The sequence below is a fragment of the Eptatretus burgeri genome, chromosome 5, assembly GCF_056783735.1.
Source record: "Eptatretus burgeri isolate ZD-2024b chromosome 5, Ebu_testis_v1, whole genome shotgun sequence".
NCBI classification, from domain to species: domain Eukaryota; kingdom Metazoa; phylum Chordata; class Myxini; order Myxiniformes; family Myxinidae; genus Eptatretus; species Eptatretus burgeri.
The window spans coordinates 122703307-122726910 of record NC_140965.1 but is presented as its reverse complement, the minus strand read 5'-3'; the positions used below and the strand labels follow the sequence as shown (position 1 = coordinate 122726910).

The 23604-nt window shown below is 44.7% G+C and overlaps 1 protein-coding gene across 1 annotated transcript in view; it reads left to right on the top strand.

Annotated features, from left to right (window-relative positions):
* The window catches only part of LOC147027264 (ankyrin-3-like), a 493469-nt gene that overhangs the window by 58560 nt on the left and 411305 nt on the right, over window positions 1–23604 (top strand). Inside the window, exon 4 of the mRNA XM_085883609.1 lies at window positions 2648–2746. Coding sequence (XP_085739735.1) covers window positions 2648–2746 — 99 coding nt within the window. The remainder of the gene's footprint in view (window positions 1–2647; window positions 2747–23604) is intronic.

Sequence of the window (23604 nt, the reverse complement as noted above, 5' to 3'; positions counted from 1 at the left end):
GCATCCATTTTTTCGTTCACTTCGTTCATTTTTGTATCCATTTTTGCCAGCATGGCGAATAGCTGGGCCATGTCGGGTGCGCTTGGATGAGCCGATTCGGCAAGGATCTGGGGGTTTTGGCGGAGGGGGGGGGGTGGGGAGGTGTCATACACCGGGGCCGCCGCCGCACCTATTTCGGGCTCTGGGTTCAGTTGGACGAGTTCGTGTTCCTGCACAACCAACATTTCCTGCTCGGGGTTTTCATCCTGGACCATGGATTCTACACATTCTACATCCATTTCTAATACCCCCGGCTCCCGCTCGCCTTGAGACGCCATCTTATTTCTCGTAAAGGGTTAATTTAAATCGCTCGTAATTTGGAGGGAATCGGGGTCGCTTCTCTCACCCCTGGACCGATTCCCGTGAATTTAGCTGGAGACAGGAGAGCCCGTTTTCCCGTTCTCCGATACCAGTGCCGCGAGGAGGGCGATGAGTTTGTATCTCACGACCTGACACCAGTGTTGCGGATTCGCGCCCGCCGGCGTGCGAACGGCCACGTAACTCGAATCGCGGCACGTCGCCCACCGGACGGACAATCCCGTCGTGACCCTCTCGGACTAACGCCGGGAACTAGTCACGGGTGGGCCTTTCGGCCTCACCACGATCGTGCCAATCGGCCCCCCGCGTGGGATAGGGTTGCTCGCCAAATTCGACCTACCTAAGTACCCACACGGAGGGTAGACCGGGCGATTGCACCTCGCCGCAGGTCGACTGCGGACACGGGCCACTTCAAGCGACCCGTTCCGTACTATCGGGATAACCGAGCGGTGTTATCGTCGGCCCCGACGGTTCCGATTAATTCTCGGGCGTATTTAGCCCACTACCAACCCTTTACGTGAAGTAAGATGGAGATTTAATGAAAGAAAAGACGAAGCGAAACGGGAAAAACAGTTCAACATAAAGCACATTTATTTCGCGATGGCACACGGATAGCACACATCTACAATTATACACCAAAAGCAAATGTAAAAGTGGAAGAAACACACAATAATGCACAAAAAGCAAATATAAAAGAGAAACACACACTGCAGATCTACTACCGACTACCGAGCACACGGCAACACTTATACAGTTTTACTTCACAGACGGCGCCGACAACACATATACTCAAAGCAAAAGAAAAAGGGACCACCCTCCACTATGAGGGGGCAGACGGGCCTGGGGCCGAGACCGCGTCGAGCCTACCCGTCTGGTGATGAGCCGCAAGATGGCGGTGGCGCCCCGACTCCGCGGGCCTCGCGGACAGTGTCTGGAATGGGGTGGGAACGGGGCCCCCTTCTCACACTATCTCAGCGCGGGGGGGAAACAGGAGGGGGTTGTTGATGCTCGGGGGGATTGAGGATATCTCGCTGGCTTGGGTCCCGCGACGAGCGTCTCCACCGCGACCTCGGTCGCGTTATCGGCCTCCCCTCTCCGCAGCTCCCCGACTCTGACACGAGCGCCCTCTCGACTGCCTTCGCCGCCGCCACCTCTCCAACTCTCCCACTCTCCACAGCTCCGTCCAACTGCTTTCTCCGACTCTTCTCTTCTCCACTCTCCTTGACTGACTCTTTCCAACTCAACTGCCTTTTTGGCGAGCGAACGCGGCCCTTTATAGCCCCCGTGGCTTCGCTCCTTCACCTTCGACCCTTTACCTCTGGCTGGCTCCCCATTGGACAGAGGAAAAGTGTGCGTGAATGCTTTTTGATCCGCGAATCTGCATATAGCGACCACACTCCGACGCACCTGGAGGCGGGGCCAAATCGCCCCACGCTCGCCGATAGGACGGAACAGAAGTGGGCGTGAATCGTTCTTGATCAGATTTCTCGGAAAGGCCGGCGCCTTTGCACCCGCTGCTCGGCGCGCGCCCTGCACGAGTCCAGGATCGGTGTCCACAAGCGGCGCGGGAATGGCGGTGATGCGATGGTTGCGAGAGCGAGATGTGACGGCAAGGGTCGTGGCTGTGGTTGTGAAGCGGCGTTGCAGTTGGTGGTTGCTGTGTGATGGCTGTTGAGACGTGGTTGGTGGTGGTAGTAATGGTAGTAATGGCGGCTGGTCCAAAATAAAGATAGTAAAAGAAAAACGGCTATCTAGAAGGGTCACAGCCCGAATGAATGACATTTATTCCCTCGAAACAACGGGTTTGGGCCTAACTACACATATACTTACAGAGATATCTCACCTAAGGGACCTGAATGGTGGTTTGCGAATTTCGTCAACCACAACAATATAAAGTGTTTAGTTTCTTCACTTCATTGATGAAAGATTGCATATAAATGTTACATTTTACTCCGTTGGACCTGCCCTGCCTTTATTGGTTAATTTAATGTCTCTTTTGTGACGAGATGACTGTTGCAGTCCACCTGAAATGTGTACTTTTTACATTTTCAATATCACCTGGTTATTTCTCAATAAATTTCTCGTTTCCTTAGCCACCAATACCGTTAATCTTGTTTTCCATGTTTGTGTACAATCACATGAACTAAGCTTTCACAATGTTGGCCATTGTTCTTTGTTCACATCAAAAGGCCATGCAATCCCTTTGCATGAATTTGCATTGCTCCTCACAATCTGTCGATAATTGATGCTTTTACCGTAATTGCATCTTCCATTTTTATTCCCCATTCAGAAAGGAAACACAGCATTGCACATTGCAGCACTCGCTGGCCAGACCGAGATAGTGAAGGTGCTCGTGCGGTACGAGGGGAACATGAATGCACAGTCCCAGGTGAGTACCCACTTGCTTGCACGTCATGCGGAGCTTCAAATAAATCTTTACACTTCACACACGTGTTCTTTTTTTTCCTTTTGTTTCATGATTGTGACAGCACAAATCATTGTGATTGCTCACCATTGTTCACTGTTTTTTTTTGTCTCTGACACAAAACTCATGCACTTCTTTGACAATCACAAATATCTTCTATCTCGTCTTTGCTGCCCAGACATGTCTGGTACCCTTTGTTTGTACGACTGATGAGACATGAGCGTTCTTGCTTTGTCAGTGCGGTTAGCTCATGCCCTCACTCCTCTGTGATCCTTTTTGTTTCACATAATACGTTGGTTTTATATTGATTTGATATTTGAAACAGTCTTCACACAATGATATTTTATTAAACATAATTATTCAATCTTCTTGCATTGGAGAACACTCTGTAATGCAGGTAGATTGAAGATAATAATAATAATAATTATTATTATTAAAATAACCCGCTCCCAACGGGAGTGGTCAGGATGGTTATATTGTTATCCTTATTCAAACGTGCAATTCGAAACACCTCTCAGTGTGTAATTCAAAAACCTCTCCAAAATACCTCTCGCTGTGTAATTAAAAAAACCTCTCCAAAATACCTCTCAGTGTGTAATTAAAAAACCTCTCCAAAATACCTCTCACTGTGTAATTCAAAAACCTCTCCAAAATTCCTCTCAGTGTGTAATTCAAAACACCTCTCGCTGTGTAATTAAAAAAACCTCTCCAAAATACCTCTCAGTGTGTAATTAAAAAACCTCTCCAAAATACCTCTCACTGTGTAATTCAAAAACCTCTCCAAAATGCCTCTCAGTGTGTAATTCAAAACACCTCTCCAAAATACCTCTCGCTGTGTAATTAAAAAAACCTCTCCAAAATACCTCTCAGTGTGTAATTAAAAAACCTCTCCAAAATACCTCTCACTGTGTAATTCAAAAACCTCTCCAAAATGCCTCTCACTGTGTAATTCAAAACACCTCTCAGTGTGTAATTCAAAAACTTCTCCAAAACACCTCTCAGTGTGTAATTCAAAATACCTCTCCAAAATAGCTCTTGCTGTGTAATTAAAAAACCTCTCCAAAATACCTCTCAGTGTGTAATTCAAAACACCTCTCCAAAATACCTCTCGCTGTATAATTAAAAAACCTCTCCAAAACACCTCTCAGTGTGTAATTCAAAAACCTCTCCAAAATAACTCTCATTGTGTAATTCAAAAACCTCTCCAAAATACCTCTGTGTGTAAATCAAAATACCTCTCAGTGTGTAATTCAAAACACCTCTCCAAAATACCTCTCGCTGTATAATTAAAAAACCTCTCCAAAACACCTCTCAGTGTGTAATTCAAAAACCTCTCCAAAATACCTCTCATTGTGTAATTCAAAAACCTCTCCAAAATACCTCTATGTGTAATTCAAAATACCTCTCAGTGTGTAATTCAAAACACCTCTCCAAAATACCTCTTGCTGTGTAATTCAAAACACCTCTCCAAAATACCTCTCGTTGTGCAAGTCAAAACACCTCTCCCAAATACCTCTCGATGTGCAATTCAAAACACCTATCCAAAATATCTCTCGCTGTGTAATTCAAAACACCTCTCCAAAATACCTCTCACTGTGTAATTCAAAGCACCTCTCCAAAACACCTCTCACTGTGTAATTCAAAACACCTCTCCAAAATACCTCTCGCTGTGTAATTCAAAACACCTCTCCAAAATACCTCTTGCTGTGTAATTCAAAACACCTCTCCAAAATACCTCTCGTTGTGCAATTCAAAACACCTCTCCAAAATACCTCCCGTTGTGCAATTCAAATACCTCTCCAAAATACCTCGAACTGTGTAATTCAAAACACCTCTCCAAAATACCTTGAACTGTGTAACTCAAAACACCTCTCCAAAATACCTCTCGCTGTGCAATTCAAAACACCTATCCACAATACCTCTCGCTGTGTAATTCAAAACACCTATCCAAAATACCTCTCGCTGTGTAATTCAAAATACCTCTCCAAAATACCTCTCGATGTGCAATTCAAAACACCTATCCAAAATACCTCTCGCTGTGTAATTCAAAATACCTCTCCAAAATACCTCTCGATGTGCAATTCAAAACACCTATCCAAAATACCTCGAACCGTGTAATTCAAAACACCTCTCCAAAATACCTCTCGCTGTGCAATTCAAAACACCTCTCCAAAATACCTCTCACTGTGTAATTCAAAGCACCTCTCCAAAACACCTCTCACTGTGTAATTCAAAACACCTCTCCAAAATACCTCTCGCTGTGTAATTCAAAACACCTCTCCAAAATACCTCTCACTGTGTAATTCAAAGCACCTCTCCAATACACCTCTCGCTGTATAATTCAAAACACCTCTCCAAAATACCTCTCGCTGTGTAAGTCAAAACACCTCTCCAAAATACCTCTTGCTGTGTCATTCAAAACACCTCTCCAAAATACCTCTCGTTGTGCAATTCAAAACACCTATCCAAAATACCTCCCGTTGTGCAATTCAAATACCTCTCCAAAATACCTCGAACTGTGTAACTCAAAACACCTCTCCAAAATACCTCTCGCTGAGCAATTCAAACCACCTATCCAAAATACCTCTCGCTGTGTAATTCAAAACACCTATCCAAAATACCTCTCGCTGTGTAATTCAAAATACCTCTCCAAAATACCTCTCAATGTGTAATTCAAAACACCTCTCAGTGTGTAATTCAAAAAACCTCTCCAAAATACCTCTCAGTGTGCAATTCAAAACACCTCTCCAAAATACCTCTCACTGTGTAATTCAAAAACCTCTCCAAAATACCTCTCAGTGTGTAATTCAAAACACCTCTCCAAAATACCTGAAACTGTGTAATTCAAAACACCTCTCCAAAATACCTCTCATTGTGTAATTCAAAAACCTCTCCAAAATACCTCTCAGTGTGTAATTCAAAACACCTTTCCAAAATACCTCTCAATGTGTAATTCAAAACACCTCTCAGTGTGTAATTCAAAACACCTCTCCAAAATACCTCTCAGTGTGTAATTCAAAACACCTCTCCAAAATACCTCTCGCTGTGCAATTCAAAACACCTCTCCAAAATACCTTGAACTGTGTAACTCAAAACACCTCTCCAAAATACCTCTCGCTGTGCAATTCAAAACACCTATCCACAATACCTCTCGCTGTGTAATTCAAAACACCTATCCAAAATACCTCTCGCTGTGTAATTCAAAATACCTCTCCAAAATACCTCTCGATGTGCATTTCAAAACACCTATCCAAAATACCTCTCGCTGTGTAATTCAAAATACCTCTCCAAAATACCTCTCGATGTGCAATTCAAAACACCTATCCAAAATACCTCGAACCGTGTAATTCAAAACACCTCTCCAAAATACCTCTCGCTGTGCAATTCAAAACACCTATCCAAAATACCTCTCGCTGTGTAATTCAAAACACCTCTCCAAAATACCTCTCACTGTGTAATTCAAAGCACCTCTCCAAAACACCTCTCGCTGTGTAATTCAAAACACCTCTCCAAAATACCTCTCGCTGTGTAATTCAAAACACCTCTCCAAAATACCTCTTGCTGTGTAATTCAAAACTCCTCTCCAAAATACCTCTCGTTGTGCAATTCAAAACACCTCTCCAAAATACCTCCCGTTGTGCAATTCAAATACCTCTCCAAAATACCTCGAACTGTGTAATTCAAAACACCTCTCCAAAATACCTCTCGCTGTGCAATTCAAAACACCTCTCCAAAATACTTCTCGCTGTGCAATTCAAAACACCTATCCAAAATACCTCTCGCTGTGTAATTCAAAACACCTATCCAAAATACCTCTCGCTGTGTAATTCAAAATACCTCTCCAAAATACCTCTCGATGTGCAATTCAAAACACCTATCCAAAATACCTCGAACTGTGTAATTCAAAACACCTCTCCAAAATACCTCTCGCTGTGCAATTCAAAACACCTATCCAAAATACCTCTCGCTGTGTAATTCAAGACACCTCTCCAAAATACCTCTCACTGTGTAATTCAAAAAGCGCTCCAAAATACCTCTCACTGTGTAATTCAAAGCACCTCTCCAAAATACCTCTTGCTGTGTAATTCAAAACACCTCTCGCTGTGTAATTAAAAAAACCTCTCCAAAATACCTCTCAGTGTGTAATTCAAAAACCTCTCCAAAATACCTCTCAGTGTGTAATTCAAAATACCTCTCGCTGTGTAATTCAAAATACCTCTCGCTGTGTAATTCAAAATACCTCTCGCTGTGTAATTCAAAATACCTCGCCAAAATACCTCTCGCTGTGTAATTCAAAATACCTCTCGCTGTGTAATTCAAAATACCTCGCCAAAATACCTCTCGATGTGCAATTCAAAACACCTCTCAGTGTGTAATTCAAAACACCTCTCCAAAATACCTCTCAGTGTGTAATTCAAAACACCTCTCCAAAATACCTCTCGCTGTGCAATTCAAAACACCTCTCCAAAATACCTTGAACTGTGTAACTCAAAACACCTCTCCAAAATACCTCTCGCTGTGCAATTCAAAACACCTATCCAAAATACCTCTCGCTGTGTAATTCAAAACACCTCTCCAAAATACCTCTCACTGTGTAATTCAAAGCACCTCTCCAAAACACCTCTCGCTGTGTAATTCAAAACACCTCTCCAAAATACCTCTCGCTGTGTAATTCAAAACACCTCTCCAAAATACCTCTTGCTGTGTAATTCAAAACACCTCTCCAAAATACCTTTCGTTGTGCAATTCAAAACACCTCTCCAAAATACCTCCCGTTGTGCAATTCAAATACCTCTCCAAAATACCTCGAACTGTGTAATTCAAAACACCTCTCCAAAATACCTCTCGCTGTGCAATTCAAAACACCTCTCCAAAATACCTCAAACTGTGTAACTCAAAACACCTCTCCAAAATACCTCTCGCTGTGCAATTCAAAACACCTATCCAAAATACCTCTCGCTGTGTAATTCAAAACACCTATCCAAAATACCTCTCGCTGTGTAATTCAAAATACCTCTCCAAAATACCTCTCGATGTGCAATTCAAAGCACCTATCCAAAATACCTCGAACTGTGTAATTCAAAACACCTCTCCAAAATACCTCTCGCTGTGCAATTCAAAACACCTATCCAAAATACCTCTCGCTGTGTAATTCAAGACACCTCTCCAAAATAGCTCTCACTGTGTAATTCAAAAAGCGCTCCAAAATACCTCTCACTGTGTAATTCAAAGCACCTCTCCAAAATACCTCTCGCTGTGTAATTCAAAACACCTCTCGCTGTGTAATTTAAAAAACCTCTCCAAAATACCTCTCAGTGTGTAATTCAAAAACCTCTCCAAAATACCTCTCAGTGTGTAATTCAAAAACCTCTCCAAAATACCTCTCAGTGTGTAATTCAAAACACCTCTCCAAAATATCTCTCGCTGTGTAATTCAAAACACCTCTAGTTGTGTAATTCAAAACACCTCTCCAGAATACCTCTTGCTGTGTAATTCAAAACACCTCTCCAAAACACCTCTCGCTGTGTAATTCAAAACACCTCTCCAAAATACCTCTTGCTGTGTAATTCAAAACACCTCTCCAAAATACCTCCCGTTGTGCAATTCAAATACCTCTCCAAAATACCTCGAACTGTGTAACTCAAAACACCTCTCCAAAATACCTCTCGCTGAGCAATTCAAACCACCTATCCAAAATACCTCTCGCTGTGTAATTCAAAACACCTATCCAAAATACCTCTCGCTGTGTAATTCAAAATACCTCTCCAAAATACCTCTCAATGTGTAATTCAAAACACCTCTCAGTGTGTAATTCAAAAAACCTCTCCAAAATACCTCTCAGTGTGCAATTCAAAACACCTCTCCAAAATACCTCTCACTGTGTAATTCAAAAACCTCTCCAAAATACCTCTCAGTGTGTAATTCAAAACACCTCTCCAAAATACCTGAAACTGTGTAATTCAAAACACCTCTCCAAAATACCTCTCATTGTGTAATTCAAAAACCTCTCCAAAATACCTCTCAGTGTGTAATTCAAAACACCTTTCCAAAATACCTCTCAATGTGTAATTCAAAACACCTCTCAGTGTGTAATTCAAAACACCTCTCCAAAATACCTCTCAGTGTGTAATTCAAAACACCTCTCCAAAATACCTCTCGCTGTGCAATTCAAAACACCTCTCCAAAATACCTTGAACTGTGCAACTCAAAACACCTCTCCAAAATACCTCTCGCTGTGCAATTCAAAACACCTATCCACAATACCTCTCGCTGTGCAATTCAAAACACCTATCCAAAATACCTCTCGCTGTGTAATTCAAAACACCTCTCCAAAATACCTCTCACTGTGTAATTCAAAGCACCTCTCCAAAACACCTCTCGCTGTGTAATTCAAAACACCTCTCCAAAATACCTCTCGCTGTGTAATTCAAAACACCTCTCCAAAATACCTCTTGCTGTGTAATTCAAAACTCCTCTCCAAAATACCTCTCGTTGTGCAATTCAAAACACCTCTCCAAAATACCTCCCGTTGTGCAATTCAAATACCTCTCCAAAATACCTCGAACTGTGTAATTCAAAACACCTCTCCAAAATACCTCTCGCTGTGCAATTCAAAACACCTCTCCAAAATACTTCTCGCTGTGCAATTCAAAACACCTATCCAAAATACCTCTCGCTGTGTAATTCAAAACACCTATCCAAAATACCTCTCGCTGTGTAATTCAAAATACCTCTCCAAAATACCTCTCGATGTGCAATTCAAAACACCTATCCAAAATACCTCGAACTGTGTAATTCAAAACACCTCTCCAAAATACCTCTCGCTGTGCAATTCAAAACACCTATCCAAAATACCTCTCGCTGTGTAATTCAAGACACCTCTCCAAAATACCTCTCACTGTGTAATTCAAAAAGCGCTCCAAAATACCTCTCACTGTGTAATTCAAAGCACCTCTCCAAAATACCTCTCGCTGTGTAATTCAAAACACCTCTCGCTGTGTAATTAAAAAAAACCTCTCCAAAATACCTCTCAGTGTGTAATTCAAAAACCTCTCCAAAATACCTCTCAGTGTGTAATTCAAAAACCTCTCCAAAATACCTCTCAGTGTGTAATTCAAAAACCTCTCCAAAATACCTCTCAGTGTGTAATTCAAAAACCTCTCGAAAATACCTTTCGTTGTGCAATTCAAAACACCTCTCCAAAATACCTCCCGTTGTGCAATTCAAATACCTCTCCAAAATACCTCAAACTGTGTAACTCAAAACACCTCTCCAAAATACCTCTCGCTGTGCAATTCAAAACACCTATCCAAAATACCTCTCGCTGTGTAATTCAAAACACCTATCCAAAATACCTCTCGCTGTGTAATTCAAAATACCTCTCCAAAATACCTCTCGATGTGCAATTCAAAACACCTCTCCAAAATACCTCTCGATGTGCAATTCAAAACACCTATCCAAAATACCTTGAACTGTGTAATTCAAAACACCTCTCCAAAATACCTCTCAGTGTGTAATTCAAAAACCTCTCGAAAATACCTTTCGTTGTGTAATTCAAAACACCTCTCCAAAATACCTCTCGCTGTGCAATTCAAAACACCTCTCCAAAATACCTCAAACTGTGTAACTCAAAACACCTCTCCAAAATACCTCTCGCTGTGCAATTCAAAACACCTATCCAAAATACCTCTCGCTGTGTAATTCAAAACACCTATCCAAAATACCTCTCGCTGTGTAATTCAAAATACCTCTCCAAAATACCTCTCGATGTGCAATTCAAAACACCTATCCAAAATACCTTGAACTGTGTAATTCAAAACACCTCTCCAAAATACCTCTCGCTGTGCAATTCAAAACACCTATCCAAAATACCTCTCGCTGTGTAATTCAAGACACCTCTCCAAAATACCTCTCACTGTGTAAATCAAAAAGCGCTCCAAAATACCTCTCACTGTGTAATTCAAAGCACCTCTCCAAAATACCTCTCGCTGTGTAATTCAAAACACCTCTCGCTGTGTAATTTAAAAAACCTCTCCAAAATACCTCTCAGTGTGTAATTCAAAAACCTCTCCAAAATACCTCTCAGTGTGTAATTCAAAAACCTCTCCAAAATACCTCTCAGTGTGTAATTCAAAACACCTCTCCAAAATATCTCTCGCTGTGTAATTCAAAACACCTCTAGTTGTGTAATTCAAAACACCTCTCCAGAATACCTCTTGCTGTGTAATTCAAAACACCTCTCCAAAACACCTCTCGCTGTGTAATTCAAAACACCTCTCCAAAATACCTCTTGCTGTGTAATTCAAAACACCTCTCCAAAATACATCTCGCTGTGTAATTTAAAACACCTCTCCAAAATACCTCTTGCTGTGTAATTCAAAACACCTCTCCAAAATACCTCTCATTGTGTAATTCAAAACACCTCTCCAAAATACCTCTCGTTGTGCAATTCAAAACACCTCTCCAAATACCTCTCGCTGTGTAATTCAAAACACCTCTCCAAAATACCTCAAACTGTGTAATTCAAAACACCTCTCCAAAATACCTCTCGCTGTGCAATTCAAAACACCTCTCCAAAATACCTCGAACTGTGTAACTCAAAACACCTCTCTAAAATACCTCTCGCTGTGCAATTCAAAACACCTTTCCAAAATACCTCTTGCTGTGTAATTCAAAATACCTCAGTGTGTAATTCAAAACACCTCTCCAAAATACCTCTCGCTGTGCAATTCAAAACACCTCTCCAAAATACCTCCCATTGTGCAATTCAAAACACCTCTCCAAAATACATCTCGCTGTGCAATTTAAAACACCTATCCAAAATACCTCTCGCTGTGTAATTCAAAATACCTCGCTGCACTGGTAAACGTGGGGACAGGAATACTGCACTGTACTATAAAGGGTGATGACTTGTAATACCCTCTCTCACCTGGAGGCTGTGCTATGACATTGAAGGATGGGATGTTATTTCCTACCCCCCCCCCCACCCCCCACTCCCTCACCCTCCCAAGACCACCAGCAAAGATAATAACACCCTGATGCACTAATTGGGGTCATGCTGATCCGATGTAGCAAATCTGGATGTGATCTGCCCACAGCTGTAGGAGAAGTAGCATGACAAACAAGCTACCCCAGTCCATGAACTATATATCATAAGGATAAGTCTAATAATAATTTGTATAATAATAAAAATCCAAATATAATTTCACTTTTCCATTGTCCACGCTTCGTTTACTCCTCATTTTTCCCTCCATCTTCATTCCGGGAAGGCTTGTATATTGGTGATGAATGCCGGTAAAACGTAATGGTCAGATTGATGTGAGGCTGTAAAAGCCAAAGTAACCACTACTGGATGATGTATGATCGGTTGCTAGGGAGACTGTGCGTGTTAAAAAGGAATCTGATGAAACCATGAAAGGAAGCGGCGAAGTGCAAAATATGTACCGAAACATGTCAAAAGAGAAACCCCGATGTGTAGCCATGTTTAAATTCAGGGATATCCATGCATAAGCATTGGTGCACACATTGTGCTCACGCTCTTGACTATTCCACAATGGACATTTGTAACACTCGGCCATCTGGCCCTCTGTTTCATCTCATTGTCCGCTCAGCAGAGTCGATTCTGGTGAGGATTTCAGGGATGACATCAGAACGATGAGGTGTCTTGTCACAAAGAGGGTCCTGTGAACCATTTAATCACACACTTTGCTTCCTTAGAAACTGGAAATGACATAAATTAATTATTATATTTGATGTCCTTATTTGATTGATAATTTCATTATTTATCATTTCGGTCTCTCCTTTTCGCACAAAGATTACCATTTGCATTGAATGACTGGTTTCCTCGGACTGACTGATAATTGTCACCGTTTGCAAGACTTAGCGTCATCTATTTTGAAAACAGAGCACGTAACTTTGTTACTTTTATCATTGCTGTGAATGAGAAAAGTAACAAAGTTTGAGCCTTAAAAAGTATGTAGAAAATCAAAAGATGGATCTCCATTTTATTTTCCTCAATGTTCCTTTATCCTGAAAGTCTCATAGCAGTAAGAAATTCAACCGGACATGATTTAAAAAGCTTTGATGCGCTCGTCTTCTCGGCTAAACATGGAGCAGGAACAGTGAAACGTATGACGTCAAGACATCAGGTCAGGTCACTTTTGGGAGTATGCGCCGGAGCAGTGCGTCATTGCGTCCACTTTCCGCCGGTACTCCAGGGACCTCCGTCTGGCCATCCCCGAGGCAGTTGCCTGGCCCATCCCCATCTCCTTGAGATGCTGATCAATCTGCTGCAACCACGAGGAACGTGGTCTGCCCATTGGCCTCCTCCACTCACGAGGCTCCCTTGCTGAGAGAATCTGGTGAGCAGGATCAGCGTCAGGAAAATGAGCCCACATGTCCATACAGCCGCAGCTGACGTTCACAGACTATGCAGGTAACAAATCTCATTTGAGTCTCTCTCAGCAACCGCCATGCTTTTACCTTTCCCCATTGTCATGATTCGCCATGCTTTTCTTTTGGGGATATGCAGGTGAGTTGGAAATTGGTATGGGTGACTGGCAGGAGTGGCCATGGGAGCCAAACATGTGGATTGGGTGGAAAGGCTTAAAATGTGATGCGTCTTGTGTGAATAATGGATTGTGTTTTGTTTGTGTGTTTGTGATTGTAGCATGTATGTAGGCCATGGCAGGGTATGTACTTAGTACCTTGTATTGCATGTCTTGGAGATTTCAAGGAGAGTGGGGGAGGGAGTGACATTTGGGGTTTTGTGGGTGGGCAAGGAGTGTGTGTGTCCACAGGTACGGATCGGGCTGTTGATGAGAGCGGGGACTGAAGCCCCTTCCAATGTGACTCATCCCTAGCAGCTGTTGTTGTCTGGAAATTTGGGGGCCAGTCTGAGGAGGGTCTGGTTTGGGTGAACAACGGATATGGAGACCCTTTGGCGACCTGGGGAGAGGCCAAGAATGCCTGAAGCCAGGAGTGCCTGTGTTGTGGAGACCCTCCCTGGTGGGACGTACAGTGATGTAGCTGTTTGGCTGCTGGGGGCAAGAAGTTGAAGAGGGGCGGGGGTGGGCAAAGAAGTCATGAAGTCGAGTGACTTGTTTTTGACTGCATGTGCCACATCTTGAATCGCCCCCCCTCCACCCCCCGCCCCAACCATCTTGTTTGTGCAGGACCTCCCAACTGCCAAGTTGAGGGCTACACCTACATTTTTAAAAGATGAAGCCATGGCCTTGCAGGGAATGTAATGGTTGTTGTTGTAGTTGTTGTTTAGGAGGGAGTGTTCCACTCTGCCCCATGTAACTTGATATGTGCTATGGAGGTGAAGGGCAAGTATCCCATGAAACTGACTTGGCAGATTCAAAATTGGGTAGTTGGGTTCAGATAACAGTTGGAGCGGGTTGCATCCACTGGGGAATGTGGTCAATTGGATGGTGTTTGAATTGGTGTGATGTAACCAAGTTTGAATGTAAAATGTATTTTCTGTTCCATGCATGTCTTGCCTCATACATATTCACGTTTTGCTTCATGCGTATTCTTGTTTTGCCTCGTGCATATTGTTGCGGATCCAGGGTTCGAGGCTTGCCGCGAGAGGAAGCACTCAGGTTCCTCTCAAACGCCCGGTTCTCAAGCCGCCGGGCAAAGATAACTTCGCGCGCAAGCGGGTTGCGAGGCAATCACAAATGCCGATTGGAACTGCCAACAATGGCAGTGACACTACTTCGCATGATACCGTTTCTGGTGGATTGACTGTAACAAGAGAGTTCCGTGCCCTTGATGCGTACTTGCATTAACTTACCATATCACATGCAGCCAGCAGAGCTGCCAAGTACGCACTGGCTAATAAGAGCCAATTCATGGGGTAGAACTTCCTGCCTAACTACGTGCAGACCATGCTGGGCCAATGGAGTTAAATACAGAATGAGCTGGGGACATTTATAACACAAGCAATTTATTTATAAAGTGAGGGCAAGGAAAGGTCATCTGGCACAATAATAAAAGGATTTCTGAGAAGCAATGTGTACAGCAGGGGAAAGCAAGTGGTTGTGGGGTGTGGCAAGAGAAATGTAATTATTCACAAAACAAGACAGTCCAGAGCGAACCCGATTCAAACTTAAACAACCTTATCCTGTACAAACATTACAGGTGCCATCAGACACACACCCAAGGAAATCAGAGCAAAGGAAGATGAGAGAAAGTTCGAGATGTGAACGACCTCTTTGTACCTCGTGTGGTTGATGGAACAACGCAACCCAGTCGCTTTTGGGGTGGAGGAGGAGGGAAGAAAACTCGGTGTGTCTATGGTGCATGAGTGAGGAGGTGCAAAATGAGGTGCAATGAAATGCAGAAGAGGAAGAGTGAAGAGGTGCATATTTGCAGTTGCTCTTTTAGTTTTTGGTCATGTACAGCAGATGAGACAGAAAATGGGAGACAAAATGTGTGAGAAGACAGCTTAAAATGGTGTGTGAGAGTTAATGTGTGTCTATTGAGTCATTTATCGGTCTGGTGTCCCGCCCACTCCTTTCCCCTCCTTTTCCTTTCCCCTCCATTTCCTCCTTTTCCCCTCCTGTCCCCTCATGCCACTGTCGAAGTCTGGGCACTCCTCACACCCGGGAGAAGACCCTCCGACCTCTCATGGACGACCATAGCAGGGAGGCTGACTGGCTGGAGGACCCACCAAGACTGGGTCGTACACTGCGAATTGTAGACTGCGTGCGGAGTGTGTGGCAGATTCTGTCTGGTAGACTCTGACTCGAATGATCCTTGCACAACTATTCTATTTAGGCTGTGCAAAGGAGGAGCCAGGAATCAGCTAAAAATGCTCTGTTGGCATTTCCGAGTGCTCCCATTGGTGCGCAGACGCCTCTCTGAGAAGTCGCCCCACCCCACGAAGCTCCGAAGCCAAAAATGACCTCATCCACCACCGAACCCTGTCATGTGATAGAGCTCCGAGATTAACACGGGGTGCGGGTTTCTGGGAGTGCTCTCCAGCCACAAACATGTGCTGCGCTCCAAATGAGAGTCATTATTTAGCGGAGTGCCAGGGCTACTCAGATGACGTTGAACGGACCTCAGCACAGATTTGCGCTCTGAGCTATGTGCCAATCTGTTCTGACCTCAAGCATACATCATGGTTGGTAATGTCTTTTGTTTTCCGACATCCCTAAATGACAGTGGTAAGCGTCCAGAGTGCCGACCACAGTCGCAGTGCTTCACCGCGGCCGTGGCGAGGTGGGTCAAGCGCTGTGGTGTTTGTGTAGAGCTGCACAGCAAAGGAGCGATTTTGAGGAGCAACAGATACAGCAAAAGATGGAGCAACAATGGAAAGCTACGCAGCAGCAGATATATTTCGAACAGGTGAAGCAGGAGGAAGACCCTGCTGTGGCTCGGACCTGCTTGGAGGTGATTACTGACACTCTGCGTTGGGACAAATTTGACAAAATTTTGGTAGTTAGATCACCTACACCTGCTGAGAAGGTGGGAATACTCTTTTCCAGGGATGCCACATCTTTGCTGCCATGCATTTTATCTGAAGACGATGCTGAAAGTATTCCACCAGATACCTGGGTACATGCTGACCCAGCTATATCGCTCAAACTAGTATCATTTTCGACAAACTCCCTTTCACCAGCCATCAACGCTGCAACAACAGCATGCATGGAGAACTCTTCAACATCAAACATGTCCAACAGTCAAGTTCTGTCTGCTCAGTATAACACAATGCCAGCTTCTGGTCTATTGTGCACAACTCACCAGACACCCAACTAAAGCCGTACACATACAAACTTTGTGTCGTCATCCTACTCCAATGCTACATGCTACAGTGCATCCACCCCCAATATGGGTAACGTGTCCCGTTACGAGCTTGTGGGTCACAAACCCGGCTCCAGTTACTGCCGCTCAGTATCCCAATGTGTATGCTGACCTTATATTGCCATCCAGTGGGATGACAACCGACAACTAATCAGATTATTTCTTATCAAATCCAATGTCCACCCATGCTGTCCCCGCATATGCTGTGAGGACGTACAACACATATGCAGCAACATTACCAGTGTCTAGGCATTCACTACTTAGTTGAGAAGTGAAGACATCAATCATGCCAACAGTGATGCCTGTCATGCAGGACTGTGTAAACTATTTGTCTCATCGACACTTAGTTTCAAATAGAATTTCTGTGTTTGACGATAAGCCTGAGAAATTCAGGACATGGTGTATGGGCTTCAAGAACATGATTCAAGGAGTACCATTGGCATTTGATGAACAGCTTAACATCATGGTTCAACATATGGCGATGGTTCAGAATCCAAAGCACTCGTAGAGCGTCTTAACCCAGTCTACATTGCTAACCCTGATATCAGTTTAGAGAAGATCTGGAATTGTCTTCAATAAAGATTCGGCAGTGATGATGCAGTCACACAATCATTGCTAAACAAGCTGAAACCTTTTGCCTCAAGCCTTTCCTCATGACCGAAAACTTTTCAGAAATTTAGCGACACCATTGAGTAAATCGAGCCGCCAAAAACGATGGTTCCCTTCACGGACTTGCAGCTTTGGATATATCTCTGTTCCTCAAACCAATCATCACGAAGTTTCCACCTTACCACCTCATGGATCATTGGAGGATGGAGGCCTTCAAGTTTAAAGAAACCCACAATGTCACCTTTCAAGCATTTTCGATGCTTGTATCCTTCATTCGGCGCAATGCAAAGATTCAAAAATGACCTCAGTATGATGGTTTTCTCGGGAGATAATGACAGATAACCTTCTTCAGCTTCTAAGGTGAAAGCTCCACTCACTACGAAGAACAGAATGTCTACCTTCACGAGTGACACTGGTTCAAGTGTCAGAGTAAGCAAGACCAAGGTAACGGGTGAATTGCTGAACCAGATTGTCGAGCAACTGACCAGAGCAGTTGCGTCACGTTCTGAAAATCAGCAAACTCGCCGTCGGAAGATCCGCAACAATTCCACCCTGTTTACAGGACCTCATTGGGTGTCATTTCCCTGGTCTTTGTATATGCTCTGACTGAGGCTAGTGATCTCACCTTTGAAGGACGTATTCCATGCCATGCTCGAGTCTGTGGTTGATCATTGCCCCAGGTGAGATAATCTTCTCGTCTTGGGAGATTTCAATGCATCAACTGGAACTGATCGGGATGGTTGTGAGACATGTGTTGGTCCCCATGGGTCTGGAACTGTGGACCAGAATAGCACCAAGTTCCTTGACATTGCAAGAAGTCATGGACTTAGGGTGGCTGGTTCTTGGTTTCATCACCCACAGGCTCATCGCTGGACTTGGGATTCCAATGCTGGTGGTGTGGCAAAGGAGATCATCCATGAGCTTGTTGATGGTCGCTGGAGGATGATCCAGGACTGCAGGGTCTACTGGAGTGCTCAGTTCCTCAATACTGACCAAAGGCTTATTGCAGCAACTCTGAAGTTGCAACTGAAATCCAAGGGAATGGTACCATCCCAGCCAAGGCTAAATGTTGGCAAGCTCAAGGATGAGAGGGTAGCTGAGGAATTTGCAAACAGGCTGAGTTGAGGTTTAGGGGGTCTGGGTACTTTGGGGAATCCTGAAGAGTTGTAGAGTGACTTCAAGACAACCGTCCTTGATGTTGCTGAGAGATTTCTTAAAAACTCACCGTCGGGCGAAGAAGAATTTTGTCTTTCAAGGGACACTGGATACCATTTACCAGAGTTGCAGTCTAGGCTGAATGGCAAAGCTGAGCTGTTCCGGGAGTTGAGGTGTAAAACTGTACGTGCACTAAGTGTGGACAAGGAGGCCTATGTGCGAGGAATCTGTTAGAGGGGAGAGCAACATCTATGGTCAGGTGATTCTCGTCCTGCTTTCATGGGAATTCGCGCATTGTATTCCTCCAAGCTCGTTCCTCGGTGTACTGCAGTTGGAGTGGAGGGTGGTGGGATCTTGACAGAGGAGTCCAAAGTGAAGGCCCGCTGGGCCGGTGACTTTGAGCGAATGTGACAGGCTGATGCACCAGCTGTTGAGTTGGATGTTAAGGGTGTTGCTATCAATCTTGCTGACCCTCCAATCAACTGTGGTCCACCTTCATTTGTGGAAACACAATCTGTGGTGAACCAGTTGAAATGGGGTAAAGCTCCAGGGATCTGTGGCATCCATGCTGAACTTCTTACAGCTGGTGGAAATGCTGCACTCGTGTCATTGCATGCAGTTCTGTGCTCTGCCTTGAACACAGGCATTATCCCAACTGACTGGAAGAGGGGCCTTGTTGTCCCTCTCTGGAAAGGGAAGGGTGATCACCAAGACTGCAACAACTACCGAGGGGTGACGCTGCTCTCAGTGCCGGGCAAGGTCTTTGCTCGGATAATTCTTGATAGGGTTCACCACCATCTGCTTGAGCACCAGCGTCCAGAGCAGTCAGACTTTACACCAAAGAGGTCAACGATTGACCGTATCCTTGCTCTTCAGGTCCTCACTGAATGCAGATGAGAGTTTTGGCAGGGGTTGCTTGCAGCCTATGTTGATCTCTAAAAAGCGTTCGAATCCGTGAATCGGAATGCCCTCTGGAGGATTCTTAGTCTTCGTGGGGTGCCACCAAAACTGATCAATCTGATGTCTTTTTTATTTTAATATATTTTTTTGTATACCTTCTCGAGGCTCGTATGAGACCGAGCACACAACGCATAGCAAGGGGTGCATGAGACAAGAGGGGCGGTGGTAGGATGGACAAAACAGTGGGGAACAAAGACATTCGGAGATCTGTGGAAGGGAGAAGGATGGGGCGGGGAACACGGGGTGAACAAGATGGACATTACAGGGACTTTCAGGGTGAAAAGCAGGGAATTTGAAGGAGGTGGGTTTGGAGTGGATTAACGGGGGTAGAAAAGATCGAGGATTTGGATGGGGGATGATAAGTGGTGCTGCGGAACAGCTGTTTTGAAGGCTTGGAGGGAAGAATGGGATTGAACAGAGTGAGGGAGTTTATTCCAAAGGCGGGAAAAAGAGGAATGAAAAAGGAAAAGTGAGCAGTGATTCGTGATTTTGGTAATTCTTTCAGAAGGGGTTGTTGGCGGAAATGTGGTGCGCATTGTGGAAATATGGTGGGGACAAATCACAGACAAAGCAGGGGGGGCGAGACCAGAGAGGAGACGAGAAGACAGAAAGACCACCGACCTGCCTGTGGTGAGAGAGTGAGAGGCCCAAAAGGCCAGGTTGGAAATGTGCCCTGCCCTGAAGGATCATGGCAGATCGTGAGACCCAGAAGCTTGAAAGAAAGGATTTCTTCCAGAGGATTGTTGAGAATGTGGATGGAGGATTTGCCAAATGGTCCTTTCGGAGAGACATAGTGAAAGTGTGAGATTTGTCAGGATTGAAAGACGTGTTCCACGTGTTGGACCTGTTTGTGATTTTACCCAGATCTGCAGTGAGTGAAGATGCTGCTCCTTGCTGGTCTGAGGGATGACAGATGGTACGGCAGAGGGTGGATTCATCAGCAAAGAGATAAAGACGATTTTCCAGAGAGTTGGAGAGATCATTCAAGAAAACCAGAAAAAATAACAGGGCCCAGAACGCTACCTTGAGGAACTCCAGCCTGGACAGGAAGAGGGGATGAAAGAACTCCATCTAGGGCCACACGTTGGCTGTGACAGGAGAGGAAGTCTTTGAGCCATGAGTGGAGATGTCCTTGGATACCATAGGAAGAGAGTTTGGTGAGCAGGGCAGTGTGCCAGTCCGCATTGAAAGCATGTGATATTTCTTGGGATATGACTGATTTCATGTCTGACATTGAGGATCTCCATTCATTATTGGGAGAAAAGAAGCAGCATATCCAGGATAGAGTGACCTGGTTAGAAACCAAATTGATGATCGGAAATCAGGCCATTGGAGAAGAGGAAGGATTTAATATCTGAAGGGATGATGGATTCCATGTCCTTGCTGACGAATGGGAGAAGGCTGATTGGTCTGTAGTTGCAGGGATTTGTTTTTGCACCTTTTTTGTGCAGGGCAGTAATGTTTGCTGATTTCCAAGCAGATGGCAGATGACCTTGAGCAAATGAGAGGGTGAATAGAACAGAGAGAGGGTGAGCAAGCACAGAGGAGCAGGTTTTTTGGAAAAGTGGGCTGATGCCATCTGAACCGGTTGCAGTATCTGAGGTGAGGTTTGACAGCAAGCTCTCCACCTTGTTAGGAGAAAAGGAAACAGAGTCCAGGGACAGTTGGGTGCGACTGGATAAGGTGGTACAGAAAGCAATGGGTTTTGGACACAAAATTTAGCTGCAAACACTGAGTTTAGGCTTTCAGCCTTTTTCACGTGCGGTATCAGCAGTGCGGCCATTTGAGGTAAGGGAGGGGCTGGAGGGGGAACATACACCAGAAACAGATTTGATTAGACGCCACCAGGATTTGGCTGAGGGAGAGAGGTTTGAGAGTTCAGACTTGAGATTAGAAAGATGTTGTTTTCTGGCTCTCCTGAGGGTAGATACACACTTGTTCTGAGCTTTGTGGAAGGAACTGAGATTACCCTCAGTTGGGTTTGCTTTCCATGAGGCAAAGGCAAGTTGTTTCAGGACAACTGCCTCGCCACAAGCTTCAGTAAACCAAGGGCGGGAGGAAGGGGAGGACAACTGATGACGAGAGTGGATAAATCTGTGCATGAGGGAGAGCAAGTTTCTTTGAAAGAATTACCAGGATGAGTTGATGTTGGAGAAAGTAGTGATAGGAGACCAGTCTATAAGTTTGATGGCTGCTTGGAGACCCTGCCAGTCGGCTTGAGTGAAATGCCACACTCGACGGCGGTGAGGTGGTACTTTGATAATGGCCAGAGAGATGTCGTCCACTTTGACAAGCACATGGTCAGACGAGCCGATTGGAGCGGAGGGAAAACAGCAGATATTTTCAGCTAAATTTGTCAAAATCAGATCCAGAAGAGATGGAGTACCATTGGTTGAGATCTGGGTCGGGAAGTTGACCGATTGAGTCAGTCCCAATGAGTCGCAGAAAGCATTTGCTGATGTGCCATAACAGGTGAGAGAGGTACCCACACCTAGCCAACTGGCATGATGACAATTGAAGTCACCACATAAGAAGAAGAGAGAGTCCGGTTGATAAGATAGAAGTTAGTCCATGTTTTTGGATAGTGAGGTGTAAATGGAGTCATCGCTGTTAGGTGGATGGTACAGTACACATGAGTAAACATGAGGTGGGAGTGGAGGGGAAGCCGAAGCCAGAGTTATTCCTGGGGTATGGGGGAGTGAGAGCAGTGCATGAAGAGTGAGGAATACAGTCTTTGATGAAGAGAGCAACTCCTCCACCGGGACGAGGCTCAGGTCTGTCATACCGGAGGAGGGAGTAACCGGGGAGAGATACTTGGGAGTCAGACACGTCTTGGGAGAGGAAAGTTTCTGTTCGGCAGATTATGTCTGGTTTGTCAGTGGAAATCTGTATGGAAAGATCTGTAAGGTTTGAGCGAAGGCCCCAGATATTTGAGGTCCACACTGTTCATCAAGAGGGAGGGAGGAGGCTTTGGGTGCAGGGGGTGGGAGGGGAGGGGGAGGGTAGATCAAGAGAGGAGGGGGGGGAGGTAAGGAGAGTCGGTGAATGAGTGAGGGGATTAGAGAATGGCTTGGGGAGGGGGGGGGATGAGGAGGAGAAAAGGCTCTGTGGTGCTGGGGGAGAGGGGCAGAAGGCAGTTGAGGATTTGAGGAGGTGGAGTCATGAGATGGAGTTGAGAGGGCAGTGGAAGGAGGCAGCTTTGTGGATGAGAGGAGGGGGACGACTTTGAGAAGGGTGAGTGAGGGGGTGAATGGTGGGACAAAGGTGAGGGGGAGAGGTGAGGGGGAGTTTTTGAGAGAGGTGAGAGGAAGGCTTGGGTGGAGAAGAGTGTGATGGTTGCTTTGAGAGTGAGGGGTGAGGGGGGTGAGTTGTCACTGAAGTTGGAAAAAAAGAATGGTTGATGGAAAGCGAACATTCGGAGCAAACTGGGTTTAAAAAAAAAAAGTTTTAGGTCAGATGCGATTTAACACATTTCTTGATGGATGTAATAAAGGCGAATCCAGAGAATGGGGAGAAGAAACATTGTAACAGTTGGATTTTTTAGGCAAGGTATGAAGGAAAGGTCCAATTTGGAGCAGTCTGTTTAAATCGTAGAAATGTAGTAAATTATGATGCAGTAAAGAGTACCACACGTGTGAAAGAGGAAGATGAAGCATTTTCAGAGATCGTTTTTATTATTAATTATTATTATTATTGTTTTTATTGTTATTATTGTTTGAGAGAGTTTTCATAAGATTAGGAAATGGAAATGTTGTCGAAAAAATCGTGAGGTGAATGGAGAATTTGGGTCGATAAACGCAGGGGGTGTAAACAGATCACGTGGTTACGGGAGAAGCACGTGGTTATGGGAGGTGAAATGAGAGCGAGAGATGAACCTTCAGAGTTTAGGCTTTATTCCATTTGATTGGAGCCGCTTCTGTGGGCACACCAGGAAATACAGGTTCAGCTAGGAGTACATAAGCAGAAACGTATACATGTGCAGTTAACCATTGCAGACTAAATCCGCGTAAGCACGGAGTTCGATATAATCTCCATTCTCACCAGTCAATGAGCACCTTCAGTTAACGAGCATCAAGTGGACAGCCGATGTCAATAGCAATGCCCCGGGGACAATCACTCGTGCCGCAGAGAGACCTCCCCTTATACGCGAGACGCACAACATGTGATCCCGCGTCATGTCCCTCGATTCACGTTAATTCACCACATTCTCCCCACCTTTAAAATGTAACTAGGGGCCCATCTTACACACCATGATTGCTTTAGCACTATAGGAGTATACATTT